This window comes from Oryctolagus cuniculus, chromosome 16 (assembly GCF_964237555.1).
Source record: "Oryctolagus cuniculus chromosome 16, mOryCun1.1, whole genome shotgun sequence".
NCBI lineage: Eukaryota > Metazoa > Chordata > Mammalia > Lagomorpha > Leporidae > Oryctolagus > Oryctolagus cuniculus.
Genome location: NC_091447.1, coordinates 64,810,950 through 64,827,106, shown reverse-complemented (window position 1 = coordinate 64,827,106; position 16,157 = coordinate 64,810,950). Strand labels below are relative to the sequence as shown.

At 61.4% G+C, this 16,157-nt stretch overlaps 1 protein-coding gene across 9 annotated transcripts in view; it reads left to right on the top strand.

Moving 5' to 3' along the window:
- The window catches only part of EPS15L1 (epidermal growth factor receptor pathway substrate 15 like 1), a 67,379-nt gene that overhangs the window by 33,329 nt on the left and 17,893 nt on the right, over positions 1–16,157 (top strand). For all 9 annotated transcript variants that reach the window (XR_011382882.1, XM_051835714.2, XM_051835711.2 and 6 more), the window contains exons 13-21: positions 106–178; positions 1,318–1,479; positions 1,944–2,141; positions 3,788–3,952; positions 9,159–9,282; positions 10,030–10,080; positions 11,029–11,150; positions 13,156–13,216; positions 14,001–14,083. Coding sequence is in view for 8 of the 9 variants with exons in the window: in XM_051835714.2 (XP_051691674.1) it covers positions 106–178; positions 1,318–1,479; positions 1,944–2,141; positions 3,788–3,952; positions 9,159–9,282; positions 10,030–10,080; positions 11,029–11,150; positions 13,156–13,216; positions 14,001–14,083 (1,039 nt within the window). In the remaining variant the exon portion in view is untranslated. The remainder of the gene's footprint in view (positions 1–105; positions 179–1,317; positions 1,480–1,943; positions 2,142–3,787; positions 3,953–9,158; positions 9,283–10,029; positions 10,081–11,028; positions 11,151–13,155; positions 13,217–14,000; positions 14,084–16,157) is intronic.

Genomic DNA, 16,157 nt, shown 5'->3' with positions numbered 1-16,157 from the left:
GGCGGGAGGCGTCCTCACGCTCACAGGCCCCGCCCCACCCGTGGGGGTCTCTCAGAGAGGCGACGGCTGGTTCACCGCTTCCGGGACATGTTTTGCCCCCAACAGAGAGAAGTACTCGCTGGAGCAAGACATCCGGGAAAAGGAGGAGGCGATCAGACAGAAGACCAGCGAGGTGCAGGTTAGGACAGGAGGGGTGCAGGCGTCTGCCCGGGGCCCCTCGGCAGGAGGGGCAGTGGCTTCCTTCCCGTGGAGGTGACATCGGGTGCCACTCGGTGGATTTGGCACGGTCGCCCTCAGCTTGGTGGCCCCAGAACGTTTCCATCGCTCCAGAAAGAGTCCCTATAACCCTCGGACCTCCCGTCCTGGCCCCTGACACCTGGCAGCCACCACTCTGCTTCCTGTCCCTGGATCGCCGTCTGCAGGCCCACACGGCCTGTGGCCTTCCATGTCTGGTGTCTGTCACCAGTCAGTGTCACGCTTTCAAGACACGTGTGTACCACTAGCATTTCATCCCTGTTTATGGCCAAATAATATTCCACGGTGTGGGGGGGGCGTGTTTCAGCTCACCTGTGCCCTGGCTGATGGACACAGCAGCCAGAACTGGGCCAGGCCAAAGCCAGGAGCCCGGAGCTCTTCTCTGGGTCTCCCACCCGTGTGGCAGGGCCCAAGCACTTGGGCTGCCCCCGGCTGCTTTCCCAGCCGCGTTAGCAGGAAGCTGGGTTCGCAGTGGAACAGCTGGGACAGTTGGTGCTCCAGGGTGGGGTGCAGGCACGCCTCGTGGTGCTGAACCTGTGCAGCACAGCAGGGCTTCAAGGTTACTCGTCCTGGTGGGGGCTTCCCTCAGTGATGGGCAGCCTTGGGCCACCCCGGGCCCTGGCCTCGTCCGGCTCAGCCCCACACAGTTAAACGGCACCTCCATGCCAAAGGCCCGTGTCTGATTCTGGGCACCCCATAACCTAACACTTCCGGTCCTAAGTACTGCCCAGCAGGCGCCACCTCTTAACACATTACACTGGGGACCAGGCGCCCTGCACACGAGCCTTCGGGGGACCAGCTACGTCCCAGCCACGGCACTGTCCTCCGTGGTACTCCCCATGGTGTGCTCTGAGGCCCAGCCGTTCCTCCATGCCCTGCGCCCTGTGTGTGTTTGGGAGGTGCCTTTCCCTCCATGACTAGGAAAGACTCATCGGGCAGCTAGTGAGAGGCTGGGCCCAGGGCCATAAGCCAGGGGCCAGGTGGGCAGGTCCCCGTGATGCTGGGCCCTCGGCCTGGCTCTGGGGGTGTCCATTCGAGTCCGTTCCTGCCACTCTTCCCCAGGAACTGCAAAATGACCTAGACCGGGAGACGAGCAGTTTGCAAGAGCTCGAAGCTCAGAAACAGGATGCCCAGGACCGGCTGGACGAGATGGACCAGCAGAAGGCCAAGCTCCGGGACATGCTGAGTGATGTGCGGCAGAAGTGCCAGGACGAGACTCAGATGGTGCGGGCGCGGCGCGGGGAGGGCCCTGGGACGTCCTGCGGGTGTCGTGCAGCCATCCGGGCACTTAGGGTCTCACCTCTGAGCCGCCTGCTTATGCTCCAGTGCCCTGGGGACACCCCTGGCCTGGCCCCCATGACACTGCAGTCCAGGCACCTCTCTCCCCTCCTCAGAGCCTGTGCCACTTGTTACAAACCGGGGAGTTGGGTTTGCTCCATGTCAGGGCGTTCAGCCCCTGGGGTAGAGACAGAGGCAGGTGCTTGGTCAGAGGCCACAGCCCTCCTTCGTCCAGAGCCGTCCTCCATCCGTTAGATCAGGGCCGGCCTGCCTGCCTTTCGGGTGTGGAGAGAGGAAGCTGGGGGCTGGGCCAGGCTGGGGCGTCCACCCCCACGGCTCAGCTCGGTTCAGGAGTGAGAATCGAGCCGCACTTCCCACCCCCGCGCTGGAATCCCAACATCTCCTTGCAGATCTCGTCGCTGAAGACGCAAATCCAGTCGCAGGAGTCCGACCTGAAGTCGCAGGAGGATGACCTGAACCGGGCCAAGTCGGAGCTGAACCGGCTGCAGCAGGAGGAGGCCCAGCTGGAGCAGAGCATCCAGGCCGGGCGGGTGCAGCTGGAGACCATCATCAAGTCCCTGAGGTCCACGCAGGACGAGATCAACCAGGTGCGGGCGGTCACGCAGGCCATGGGCCCTGCTGCCGTGGGCAGTCACGCGGGCCGTGGGCCCTGTGCTCTCAGCCTCCTTGTTCTCGTGAGGGGCTCTTCTGGAAGTGGAGGGCCTGGCCTGGGGGTGCCCCAGGCTGTGGTCTGCCCACCCGGGCTAGCACACGTCAGCTCCAGGCAGCTGGCAGGGCTGGCGGAGAACTTGGGGTCTGGGGAGCATCTTCACCAGCCCGGTCCTCGCGCTGGCGAGGGCGACAGAGTCGGAGCAGCGAGTCCTCCGTGCACAGGCGGAAGGCCCTCCGCCACGTCCTGGAGTGCCGGTTAGCACGCGGCTGTGCATCAGTGCTCCTGCTCGGGGTACAGCCTCTCCCGGTTCCAGATGGAGCTGGCCACCTGCGGCCCTGGGCCCCCGGGTGTTGTGCTCCCCGGCTCCTCACGGGCCCTTGGGCATCCAGGCACAGAGCGGCAAAGCGGTTTAGTCCTCGCTCTTTTCCTTTTCAAAAGTTGTGTGTGTTTGAGCAAGGCAGACAGAGAGACCTCCTGTGTGCTGGTTCGCTCCCCAGATGCCCACAAACAGGCAGGGCCGAGCCAGGCTGAAGCCGGGAGCTGCCTCCGGGTCTCCCTCGTGGGCGTGTGTGTACAGGGAGCTGGGTCAGGAGCCGGGCCGGCTCTGCTGGAGCAGTCGGCATCACAGGGGGTGGGGGTGGGGGTGGGGAGAGGGGGCCTGATTCCTGAACCGGACACCAGCCTCTCGGTCCCTTCACGGCCAAGCTCGTCCCGGCCCTTGTCTGCCGGCGCCCAGGCGGACGCTGGGCCAGAGCATGGGCTGCGTAGGGCCTGAGCTCTCCATCCTGCTTGTCAGTTCCTCACCGCTCTCCCCGCCAGCCCTCAGCCGGGAGCTGAGATGGGTGCAGGAGGGCGCCTCAGGAGCACCAAGCTAAGAGATGGTGCAAAACCTCTCCCAATTGCATGTGTGGTTTTTCAGAGACATGTTTTCCAGGAGCTTTTGGAAGACCTCATATATATATATAGTATTTATATGTGTGTGTGTATATATATACACACACACATATATATATATGGATTTTGTTGTATGCTTTTTAAGATGTATTTATTTTATTTGAAAGAATTACAGAGAGAAAGGGAGAGACAGACAGATCTTCCATCTGCTGGTTCACTCCCCAAATGGCCACAACAGCTGGAGCTGTGCCAATCCTAAGCCAGGAGCCAGGAGCTTCTTCTGGGTCTCCCACGCGGGTGCAGGGGCCCAAGGACTTGGCCCATCTTCTACTGCTTTCCCAGGCCATAGCAGAGAGCCGGATGGGAAGTGGAGCGGCCAGGACACGAACCGGCACCCATATGGGATGCTGGCACTGCAGGCGGTGGCTTTACCCACTACACCACCGTTCTGGAGCGCCGGCCCCCACCCCATCATTTCTAATGCCCCGTTTTGGAGTCGAGGAAGCAGGTTAGGTCGCTGACCTGGGGTGCACAGCGTGTGCAGGACAGAGTTAGGGGACTCACCGAAGTCTGACTTCATGGACGGCCTCCCTTTCCCCGGCTCTCCAGGAGCAGAGAGGACCCCATGTCCAGGCGGGGTTTGCTGATCACTGACGGGCACTGATGCCAGCTGTGTCTGTCACGCAGGCGAGGAGCAAGCTTTCCCAGCTGCACGAGAGCCGGCAGGAGGCCCACAGGAGCCTGGAGCAGTACAGCCAGGCCCTCGACGGGGTGCACGGCGCCAGCCTGAGCGACCTGGCCGACCTGAGCGAAGGCATCTCCCTGGCCGAGAGGGGAGGTTTTGGAGCCATGGTAAAAGTCGAATAAGTGTTTCCCAGCCCCACTTTGCATGACTGTGCGGCCCTGCAGCCCGAAGCGGTGGCCATGCTCCATCCTGGTGTGCGGAACAGAGCCCGAGGTAGGCCCAGGGCTCTGTAAAACCCGATTTTAAAGATCCCCGCTCTGCAGAAGTGTTTGCCTTGGGCCAGCCACCCAAATTCAGAGGCCTTCTCAGACTCCGCCAAAACGGGCCCTTCCCTGCGTTCCGCTGATTGAGGAGCTTGGTCCCGAGGCATGTTCTGGGGTATGGGGGGTGTTCCCCAGGCAGCACCTTGACGTCATGTTCATGTAAAGACCCAGGACAACACCAGCAGCCCTCCTAGGGCGAATCGGCCGTGCCTGAGGTCTCGTCCCCTGTAACCTGGGCATGTTCAGTCAGCCCTCATGGGCCCGGAGCTCTGACCCAGCGCGCTGGGGCTGGCGGCCTCTCTAGCGGCCGTGGGCTTCCAGACGGGTGTCCTGCAGCCTTCAGTGGCCACGTCTTCCCGCCTGTGCCCGCATCTGCCTTTGCAGCCCCAAGCCCGCGCGTCGCAGGTCCCCGGCAGGCTGTCCCTGTGCTGTCGGGCAGTGGATGGGACGCGGTGCCGCCTTTAACAGTTCACCCCGGCTGCAGACTCCTCCTGGGCCATCAGGAGCCCATCCGCTTCCCCGTGGGAGTCACCCAGGCTTGCTCTCTCTCAAGCGCCCCATGTTCCTCGTTCTGTCCCTTTCCTGTCTCAGTGCCACTCACTCCGTCCTGAGGACTTCCGGGGAAGCATTCGCCTCCCCTTGGCCGCTTGGGAGACACTCGGTGTCCTGTCTCGTCTCTTGTCTCCGGCCTGCGCTGGATGTGCTGTTTTCTCGTGGGCTTGTCAATGGGTGAATTCCATACCCCTGGGCCCTCCCGCCGCCGCCGTCAGCCTCACCGTCTGCATTTACACAATGCGCGTTCGCCTTTCGGCCAGAATTTCTCGCTCTGCTCCTTGGTTCTTGGTGTGTGTGTGCGCCCCCGCTCCTAATCCTGCCAGTTGGCACCGCCCCTCGCACAGCTTCCGGCTTGCCCCGTCTGGTCTGTCTTCAGGGACCAGTGTCCTCTCAGCTGGTCTCTGCCGGTTTTCGTGCGATTGCGTTCCTTGGCCAGGAGTTGTCAAGGAAGTGACAGCTTGACAACTGGCCAGTGATCTCTCTCTCTCTCTCTCTCTTTCTCTCCCCCCACCCCCACCCCCTTAGGTTTTTACCTGCCTTGTTATTTTTTGTTCATCTCTTAAGTCACTTACTCTTGGAATGTGGACACCAGACCTGTTACGTAGAAACTTGCCCTGGATGTCTGAAAGGAAGTTCTTATTGGTCTTGTTGTACAAATACAGTTTTTAAAGCCTGCTTTGGTTTGTTTCCATTCCTTAATGAGCGCCCTGGAGAGGGATTGTGTTCGCCGCTGTGCACCGCGAGACTTCCAGACAAGCAGGTGGGGCGTCCAGAACCTTCCTGGATGAGTTTCTGAACCTGGAGTGTTGAGGTCGCACGGAGTGGCTTTGTCCAGGAGACAGACGCGGGGTTCTGGAAGAAGCCGAATCTGTTTCTTGTCGTGTCTGGCTCAATGCGCAGAGAGAAGGTGGTACAGTCGCCGAGAGCTCGTGGCAGCTCTGCTCCTGGGGCCCAGCTGGCCCCAGTGGCACACCCGGGCTGGCTTCGTGGCCTCTGCAGAGCCAGTTACTAAACAGGAGCTGGGGAGCTGGTGGAGTGCGCTTGGGTCACTTGAGCCGCACCGTGGTGGGGGTCTCTGTACCACCACACTTGGCAGGAGCTCCCAATCAGGGGGCTTTGGCCCCAGAGAACTGGTTTGTCAGCCCCTCTATAAAGAAGGGCTGACACAGGAACTTCTCAGAGTTGCCGTGTCTGCTTCCTGAGCAGGCCGGGGCCCGCGCCCGGGAGCTGCACTCGATGTCTGTGTCGGCGCAGCCGCGAGGCCTTTGCCACCGTGACTTGCTTCTCTGTGCGCGGTGATGTTTGCCCGGCAACCAAACGGCCTCGTGGCACGCTTCTGAGCCGGCACCACGTCCTCAGGCCACGCGGAGCCTGCTTGTCCCTGGGCAGGGGGCTCAGCCCTCCCTGCTCTGGGGGTGGTAGTGTTCATAGCGTCCGCGTAACCGCGCCTCTCTGTCAGGGAGTCGGGGCTGCACGGCGTCCCCCGGGAATGGGGAGGGGCCCCCGGAATCGCAGTCTCTTCTCTGCCACTGTGCACTGGGACTCCCGAGTGAGAGACACACTTGAGGACTTTCAAGTCCATGTCAGTGGAAACGAAAAACAGACTCCCCCGACCCCCCAAGGCCGAGCTCGCACCCTCGTCCCTCTCCGTCCACCTCTGGCACAAAGTCCGTCCGTCCCGCCTGGCGCTGGAGCAGGTGCTGGGGTTTCTGCCCCGGCCCCTGGCCTCTATAGCTCAGGGCTTCCCCGAGAGCCTCGTGGGACGCTGGCTCGGGGACGTGTGACGCGCACACAGAACCCGAGAGCCGTCGCTGGCTCGGCACTCGCAGGCACCTGTGCCTGGGGGAGCCCTGCAGGCCACCTGTCCCAGGTAAGAAATTGGCCGGCACCTCTGCGTCCTTGGGAAGCCAGGGCGGGGGGACGCAGCCGCGCCGGTGGCTCCCGACGCCCCGAGAGCTGGTGGCATGAGGCAGATGGCCTCCTGTCAGGAAACTTGCTTTTGGGCCTTCGGTGCTGCCGCCCGTGCGCTCAGCGAAACTCCCGCCTTGAGGTCGCTTGCGGAATTCAGGCAGATCTGCTCGCCGGCCTCACAGATACCAGCGTCTCCCAGGTGTGACATCACAGTGAGGCACACCGTGTTTTCACGGCGGGCGTGTCGCCATTAACCAACACAGAGCCCCAGCTCCCGAGCCAAGCGCACTGTTCCCAGGCACGTCGCCAGCTCCCCCGCCCTCCCCCCCCAACCGTCTGGGTCATTTTCCACCACGAAATAATGTGCTCATCAAACATTGTTTTCTTCCAGCTTAAATATTCTCGTTTGTTTTAGCTGCCTTCAAAAACAAAGACAAAAGTGCCAAGTGTTGTGTGTGGCCTGGCAGCTGTCCCCAGGACAGAAGCTGGCCACGGGTCTGTTGGCGTGGGAACGGTAGGGTGGCGGCGGCGGGCACACGTTCCCGGCGTTTGAGGGAGGCCCGGGCTGCCGTGGCTGGTGGACTTCTCCGAGCTTGCTTTGTGGTGTTTCCAGAAACGTCACTTCTGACTCAGCGATTCCCTTTCTGAAGTCTTTGTTTATTTTATTTGAAAGAGTGTGAGAGAGACAGATCTCTCATCCGCTGGTTCACTCCCCAAATGCCCCAGCAGCCGGGGCTGCGCCAGGCTGGAGCCGGGAGCCGGGAGCTCCATCTGGGAGCCCAGCACTTGGGTCATCATGGGCTTGCAATCAGGAGGTGGAGGTGCAGGCAGGACTCGAACCCATGCATCTGGATATGGGGACATGTGCATCCCACGCAGTGGCCTTTTCTCTCTCTCTCCTTCCTTCCTTCCTTCCTTCCTTCCTTCCTTCCTTCCTTCCTTCCTTCCTTCCTTCCTTCCTTCCTTCTTTCTTTCTTTCTTTCTTTCTTTCTTTCTTTCTTTCTTTCTTTCTTTTAAGATTTATTTGTTTATTTGAAAGGCAGAGAGACAGCGTGAGGGAGACACAGGGAGAGGTCTTTCATCTCCTGGTTCACTCCCCAAATGGCCACAGCAGCCAGGCGGGAACCAGGAACTCCACCTGGGTCTCCCGGGCCGGGTACCTGAACCTTCATCCCTTGCTGCTTTAGATGCATTAGCTGGAGGCTGGATTCGAAGTGGGGTAGCCAGGATCGAAACTGGCACTGCCGCATGGGGTACGGGCACCCCACAACCCACCCTCCAAGCAGCGACTTCATCACTGCCCCTGGACGCAGCGTGAAACCTGCCCTCTGAGGTGTTCCGTCTATTCCCGGCATTCTACACGGGTCACTTCTCACCCCCTGCGGCCAGCCCCTGGCCCCCCACCGCTGTTTCCCACCTCTGGGACCTCACACAGGTGGCGTCCAGTGTGCATTCCTCAGTGGCTGGCTCGTGTCCCTCAGCACGGCGGGTGCTGGGGCAGGCGCTTGGCGGGTGCTGGGGCAGGCGCTCAGCTCACCTTCCTTCTCAGGGCCCAGAGTGGTGATTGAGTAGATCGTGTTCATTCATCCGCCTGTTCGTGGGCGTGGGGGTGGCTCCTCAGTGACTGTCAAACGAACTTCTATTTTTACTGTATTTGAAAGGCAGAGTGATGGGGCCACCGCCTGCAATGCCCACATCCCGTGTGGGCGTCGGTTCCGGTCCCAGCTGCTCCACTTCTGAATCAGCTCTCTGCTATGGCCTGGGAAAGCAGTGGAAGGTGGCCCGAGTGCTTGGGGCCCTGCGCCCACATGGGAGACCCGGAAGAAGCTCCTGACTCCTGACTTTGGGTCGGCACAGCTCCAGCCATTGAGGCTGTCTGGGGAGTGAACCAGCGGATGGAAGACCTCTCTCTCTCTCTGCCTCTGTCTCTGTGTCTCTGCCTTTCAAATGAGTAAATAAATCTTAAAAAAAAGAAAAGAAAAGAAAAGAAAAGAAAAGAAAAGAAAAGAAAAGAAAAGAAAGGCAGAGTTGGAGGGAGGGAGAGAGAGAAGGAGAGAGCGAGAGCGAGCGAGCGAGCTCTTCCACCCTTTGGTTCACTCCCCAAATAGCTGCATCAACAAGGTCTGAGCCAGGTCAAAGCCGCCAAGATCCTGGAACTTCATCCGGGTCTCCCGCGTGGGTGCTGGGCCCTTCTCCGCTGCTTTCCCAGGCATATTACCAGGGAGCTGTGCCCTGGGACTGAAGCCTGTGCCCACACGGGATGCCGGTATCAGAGGAGGCACCACAATGCTGACCCTGGATGGGCGTTTATTTCAGGATGGTTCTAAACTGACGGGCAGACTGTGAGGACGGGGCAGAGTTCCACAGGCCGGTTTCCTGTCGGTCACTTCCCAGGTGGCACGTTGGTCCCCACTCACAAGCCACTGTTGGATGTCGCCAAGTAGAGTCCGTGCCCTGTTGTTTCCCGGTCCTGCTTTGGAGGGCCACGCTGTTCAGTGGGGCTGAGAATGAGACGCAGCACTCTGTGCTCTGTTTCAAATCAGCACTAGTAAAACCCCTGTCCTGTCTCTCCACAAAATTCTAGGACGATCCTTTCAAAAATAAAGCCTTGTTATTTAGCAACAACACCCAGGACTCGCATGCGGATCCTTTCCAGGCCGAAGACCCCTTCAAGTCCGACCCGTTTAAAGGCGCAGACCCCTTCAAAGGTATCTCACTCGGGACCCCCCCCCCCCCTTTGGAGGACTGGCCCTTTCATGCACATGGCTGGGAGAGCCGGCTGAGACCACCGGCCGTGGTGGGGCGGGGGGTTCTCTGAGCCTGGGCAGCGCTGCCGGTGGCGCTCGCTGCCCGGTTGTCCCTGGGTCTTCAGTTTCCTGATGCACGGATGCACCAGCCGGTGACTTCCTCCTCGCCCACCTCACCGGCCTTATCAGACCATCAGAGGCGCCGGAGGTCATGGAAGGGCCCAGTCAGCCCCAGGCCGGCCTCAGCCCGAGCTCTCGATCCCCTGCGAGTCAGCGATAGGACTTTCCTAACCGCTCTGCATTCTTCAGGGCAAAGCAGGGTTTCCAGGAAGGCTAAGGGCTGGCTGTGCTTTCTGAGAAAAATGCCGGGCCTGGGAAGAAGGCGGGGGAGCTGCGTGGGGTCGGGCTCAGGTTTGGGGCTGCAGCACCTGAGCTCTGGGAGAGGAATCCGGCAGCTCCCCCTGCCCCGGGGTCAGGGAAGCAGAGGTGGGGACAGAGTGAATTCCGGCTGTCCCTCCAGTTCCCCCGACAACGTCCTCGCCAAGAACAACCTCTGCTGGGGCTACAGCAGATAGGCCCAGGGGAGGGGGTTCTAGTCCCTCCCTGAACTTGGGGGGGGGGGGCGCGGCGGGTTGAAGGCATGGCAGGTGGGTGGCTGCCCCATGCTGTTCCGTCTCAGAGCGAGACCCTTCTCTCTCATCTGTCCAGGCGACCCATTCCAGAATGACCCCTTTGCCGAGCCACAGACGGCGTCCACAGGTAAAGGCCCAGCCCCAGGATGTCACCAGCCCTGGTTCAAGTTGAGGAGCGTGGAGAAAGTGCTCCCCAGTCCCCTGCCAGCATCTCCTCAGATAGTTCTAGAAGGAGCCCGGCCTTGACACTGCCCCTCCCCTTTGCTGCCAGTCTCAGCATGATGAGACTCAGGACTTGAGAAGCCCCGGTGGCTGGGAGGTCGGTTGTGGGGACGCATCCATGGCAACACTGGGCAGCTGTGATGATGCAGACTGGGGCGGCGGGCGGGGGGCGATTGTCCACAGCACATGCAGCCGAGCCCTGGGGATGACTTCCCGGGCCCCTGGGCATTGGCGAGGCCAGCGCAGACGGGTTTGCTGTTGGCATCACGTGGCCTGCTGATTTCCGTGTTTTTTTCTTGAGCCGACAGTCACCGTTGTACAGTGTCCACTCCAGCGGACACCCCACTGAGCACGTGCACAGTGCTACACAGCCCTGACCACCCAGCTCTGGGTTTAGCCACACGCGTATTATTTAGTTGTTAGAAGTTGGCTGTATTGGGAGGAATAATTGACTTGGCAGGCTCCACCACTTCTGACTGCACGCGACCCTCCCTGCCTGCCGTCTTCTGGGGAGAGGGTACTCGGGAAAGTGGCGTCTACTGAGCACACACAGGCTGTTTTTCTTGTCCTGGTTCCCGACACGATGCAGCGTGCAGACTGTGTGTTGTGGGAGGCGTCAGAAGTCATCCAGACACGGCCCAGTGTCTGCCCCAGGCTGCAGGCCCCACGCCGCCATACAGGCCCCGGCTGAGCCACCGCTGGCCCCCTTCCTGCCACCGCAATTCTTAGGTTTTCTAGAATTTCCCGTGAATGACGTGGTTGAAGCGGTGGCCTTTTGTGCTGGGTTACTCCACAAAACACGATGCCGCTCACTTACGAGGCGTTGTCCCTCCACATCCCCAACCCCCTCTAGATCCATTCGGAGGGGACCCTTTCAAAGAGAGCGACCTGTTCCGCGGCTCCGCCTCCGACGACTTCTTCAGGAAGCAGACCAAGAATGACCCGTTCACGAAGAACCCTCCCTTACCCTCCAAGGTGAGTGAGGCGGGGAGGCTGGGGCAGGGGGCGTGAACTTTGGGCGCTTCCCCCAGCTGCTCCCCACTGCCACGTGAGCCCCGCACTTGTCACCCAGGGCTGTCCACCAGGAGCGTGGGCCGTGGTGGCCGTGTGGGGCTGGCCGGGCCCAGCCTCATCACCAGATACAAGGGGCCTTGTACCCAAGACCCCACAGAGGCTTCGTTGATGAGCCAGGAAGCCACGGCCTGTGGGCCCTCTGCCCCCTGCCCCTGTGTCTCCCAGAGTAGACCCATCCGCCCCCTGTCCCTGCCGTCTTTCCAGTCTCCAGCACCCACGTGGACACTGGGAGTGCTTGTCCATCCTCCGTTGCCATAACAAGAAACTCAGTAAAGCAAGGAGGTGTGTCCTGGCTGCCGGGCCTCTGCCTGAGGCCGGCTTGTGGGAGTGCGTGACGGGGGCCCGGCCGCCCTCGTGGTGACAGTCCCTGTCCCCAGCACCTTACGATGCTGGGTTCTCCTTAGACCCGTTTTGGGAGAACATTCCATGCCTGTGGTATGGTCAGGCAGTCGTGGGTCGTGGGTCTCAGCGAGCGTGCCAATGCCCTGGAGGAGGGAGTGCATCCACAGGGCTGGGCTGCCGCTCTGTGGGTGCCCATCAGGCCAAAGTGGCCCAGACCAGCCTCTGTGTTTGCTCTACCAGTGGGGGTGGGAGATACTCTGTACCCCCGCCTTTAATTCTGCCGGGTTTTCCGCGGCGTCTCCGAAGCCACGTTCCAGGCTCGGATCTTCCGCGCAGCACCCCTTTGTCCTCGGGTGCTGCTCTGTGTCTTGCAATCTGAGTGAACCGCTGCATCCCCAGGCTTCCTGGCATCATGGTCATCTTCACCACCACGGACTCGCCTGGGTCTCTATATTTGAAGGATGTCTTTTCTAACCAGTGTATCATGGGGGCTTGCTTTAAAAAGCTTGGTTTGTTTATTTGAAAGGCAGAGAGAGAGAGAGATCTTCCATCTGCTGGTTCACTCCCCAACATGGCCACAAAGCTTGGGCCTGGGTCAAGCCAAAGCTGGGAGCCAGGGACTCCATCCAGGTCTCCCACAGAGTGGTAGGGGCCAAGCACTTGGGCCATCACCTGCTGCCTCCCAGGCGCATTAGCAGGGAGCTGGATCAGAAGCGGAGCAGCAGGGACTCAGATACAGGATGCCACAATGCTGGCCCCTCATGTTAACATTTAAGTATTGATATGTTTGGATTTTTAAAAATGTGCTTATTTGAAAGGCAGAGGGATGGGGGAGAAAGAGAGAGACCTCCCATCTTGTGGGTCACTTCCCAAATGCCTGCAACAGCCAGGGCTGAACCAGGCCAAAGCCAGGAGCCCTGAACTCCGTCCGAGTCTCCCACGTGGGCCAGCACTTCTGCCTTCCCCGAGTGTGTATTAATGGGAAGGCAGGATTGGGAGTGGAGCCAGTGCTGAACCTGGGCACTCTGATAGGGGGTTGGAAGCCCAAGCAACATCGTAACCACCGGGCCCAACTGCCGTGCACACAGGGTCAGGTTTTGTTTTTTGTTTTTAATATTATTTGTTTTTATTTGAAAGGCAGAGGCACAGAGAGAGAGAAAGAGAGATCAATCTTCCATCTGATGGTTCACTCCCCCAAATAGCCACAATGGCCAGAGCTGGGCCGATCCAAAGCCAGGAGCTGCTTCCGGGTCTCCCATGTGGGTGCAGGGGCCCAAGGACTTGGGCCATCTTCCACTGCTTTCCCAGGCCATTAACAGGGAGCTGGGTCAGAAGTGGAGCAGCCGGATTCGAACTGGCGCCCATATGGGATGCTGGTACTGCAGGCGGCGGCTTTACCCGCTCCCCACTGCGCCAGCCCGTTTGTTTCTTTATTTGGTCTTCGGTGCGGTTTGTCGGCACCGTGGATGGGCTCAGGCGGGCTGGCTGGGCCTGGACGTGACTGACCGCGGGGTGGTGGACCTGACGAGCCGCTTCTCAGCCTCTCCCCTCTCCCCCCACGCAGCTCGACCCCTTTGAGTCCAGCGATCCCTTCTCGTCCTCCAGTGTCTCCTCGAAAGGCTCAGGTGAGACCCCGCCCAGCCCCCCCCCCCCCCCCCCCATCCTCGGGCAGGGCAGCCTGCCCGGTGAGTGCCTTCGTTTCCAAAATCCACGCCTCCTCGGCCTTTACGCCCTCCGCGGCAGCCTCCGGGGCCTTGCCTGGGGCCGCCAGGCCCGAGCGTGTCCCCCAGGCCCGAGCGTGTCCCCCTGCCGCCCCCCACTCAGGCAAGAGCCAGCCTTTGCAGCAAGGGCGTCTGGCCCAGGAGTTCCGTGGTGACCCGGCGTGGTCAGTTGCTGTTTGCTGACTCCTCCCGGGTTTCTTTCCCAAGTCTGACCGTGGGTGCCAGCTCGTGCTGCGGCTGCCGTGTCCAAGGGAGGTCCCCCACACTCGGCTCGCCAGCGCCCCTGGACCCCCCTTCTTTTGGGCACAGGTCCCGCTGGTCCCACTGCCTTGCCCAGCAGCAGGTGTGTGCTGGGTGACATGGGCAGGGGTCCCATCCCTCCTGGCCCCACGGGGAAAGCTCGGGAAGAACCCAGCCAGAGGCTGCCTCCCCACGAGGCTCGCTGTCAGGGGCTCTTGCCTCCTGGCCCAGGGACACAGCAGGCTCCTCCCACCCCCCGTCGGGGCACTGTCGCTCCCCTGAGGACTGGCACCCCGTGACACTGGCCCTTGGAGCTAGCTGTCACGGGGAGACTGTCTTGCCAAGCTGAGGCCCTGGCCCCCCACAGCCTTCCTGAGTCCCCAGCCAGGGCCCGGCAGGCGAGTCTGTTGCAGGCACACCGTGACTCGGCTTGTTGCACCTGTTGCAGATCCCTTTGGAACCCTGGACCCCTTCGGGAGCGGGGCTTTCAGCAGCGCTGAGGGCTTTGCTGACTTCAGCCAGATGTCCAAGGTAAAGCGGCCGCGTGCCACGCCCGCCGGTGTCTGCGTCCTCTTGTGTGGGCCAGTGGTGCAGTGTTAGCGTCACCTGTGTATTTCCCCGGCGCCTCTCTGGGTGCACGCTCCCTGCAGGGGCTCGGAGGCCTCACGGCCGGGGGCACGGCCAGCCCTGCTCCCACTGGTGTGCTGACAAAGCCATCTGTGCTGTGGTCGCTGGAAACCCTGTGGCCTATGGGCTGACGCGTTTGGAGAAGGCTGAGCGAGGGTCTGGAGCCGTCGGTGGGTCAGGACTGGTGAGGGGCTGGGCCGTGGGGGCTTCACCAAGGAATAGATGTGCCGGCGAGCGGTGCGCTCATCCAGCAGGCAAGACTGCCCGCTGAGCCAGCAGCAGGCACAAGCCTGCTGGGAGGGCCCGAGGGGCCGCGTGCTCAGAGCGTGAGGGCGCCGCAGCGGGAAGCCAGCCGGTGGACAGCACCCCAGGTGCATGGGTGCAGGAACAGCATGCCAGAAGGAGCGCGGGACAGCTGGGCATGGGAGGAGAGGAGATGCGGTGTGCTGTGCGCGGTCAGGGTTGTAACGATGCGCTCGCTCCTCTGATAAGACTCCAGGGAAGCAGACGGCGAGCCTGACTCGGCCTCTGGTGCCTGCCCTTGGCACCAGCACCTGCTCTGTGCCTTCTCGGCGACCCCCAGGGAGGTAGAGTCCCCCGGTTGGGACCACTGACACAGGGGCCCTGTGTGGCATGGGCAGCACCCGGCTGGGGGACACCCACCACCCTGTGGTGGTGAGGGCCTGGGGTGGAGCTTCACCCAAGCAGCCAGGCGCATCTGTGGCCGTGGGATGTGGCTGCTTCTCAGAGTCACAAAGGGAGAGCTGCTGATCGACTCCCTAAATGGCCACAACAGCTAGGGCTGGCCCAGGCAGAAGCCGGGAGCCAGGAGCTCCATCCGGGTCTCTCCCATGGGTGGCAGGGGCCCGAGACCATCATCCACTGCCTCCCAGGCACGGTCCTGATGCAACGCAGGTGCCGGGTGAATAGCAGATGCAGCACACGACAAAGTCAACGGTCAGCACAGGTGCAGTCGCTGCCCTTTGGGTCCCTTCCACCTGATGCGGGGCTGACGGGTACCGCGTGTACGAGCCAAGATGACAGGCGCGGGGCGTCTCCCTGCCGCTGGGGCCGCACAGCACCAGGGCGTCCTGTGTGCCTCCGCCAGTGTGCTGGGGACTTGTGGTCGGCTGTGGTGGCTGTGTGTGGTGATGGTGGCACATGGTTTCCGAGAAGCACCTGAGCTGTTGGGTGTTCAGGGAAGCAGGGTGGCAAACCCAGCGCTGGGACTCCCGCTTCCTGCTTGTGGCTGGTGCAGACGCTCCCCCGGGGCGGGAAGCTGGCTCCTGAAATCAGCGCTCTTGCCACACGGTGGCAGCAGCGGCCCAGGAAGGTGGCCGCTCACCTGCTCCTGCTGTCGCCCGAAGGGTGAAGCTCCAGACCCCTGTGAGTAGGGGCAGCAGTGGCCGGAGCAAGGGTGGGGGGCTGCTTTCCCTGGGCGAGGAGCCTGCTTTTAGAGGCGTCTGTCCCGATGTCGGGTGTCGCAGTGGCCGCTGTGGGTGGCCAGCCTGGAGTGACTCAGCTCCACTCCCTCCCCAGGCCCATCAGGTCCCAGCCGCCTTTGGGGCACCCCTTCCCTGTTTTCCACGGCTGTGCTTCCTGCTCTCTGGGGGGCACCCCCATGGGCGCGGGAGCTCGGGAGCAGTCCCAGCTCCTGCTGGTGGCCCGGCCCCCCGTGCGGCTGCACACGGCTGAGACCCAGGCACCTTAAGGTGCTGTTTTTCCCTTTTGGTTACCTTTCTGTTTTTCAAGAACAACATCGAGGGTATAAATAAAATGCCAAAGGAAATGAAAGTAAAGTGGCAAGAAGGTGTTTGTCTTTCTTTTTTTTTTGGTTTTCTCTCTGCGTATTTTTGTGAAAACAGCACCAGCGGTTCCCCTCTGAGCAGGGTGGGGCAGCGATGCCCGCGGGAGCCCTGGCTCCTCCCCTCCTTGTGCTCGGCCTTGGGTCCCCACCTGCACCCAGAAGATTCTTGTA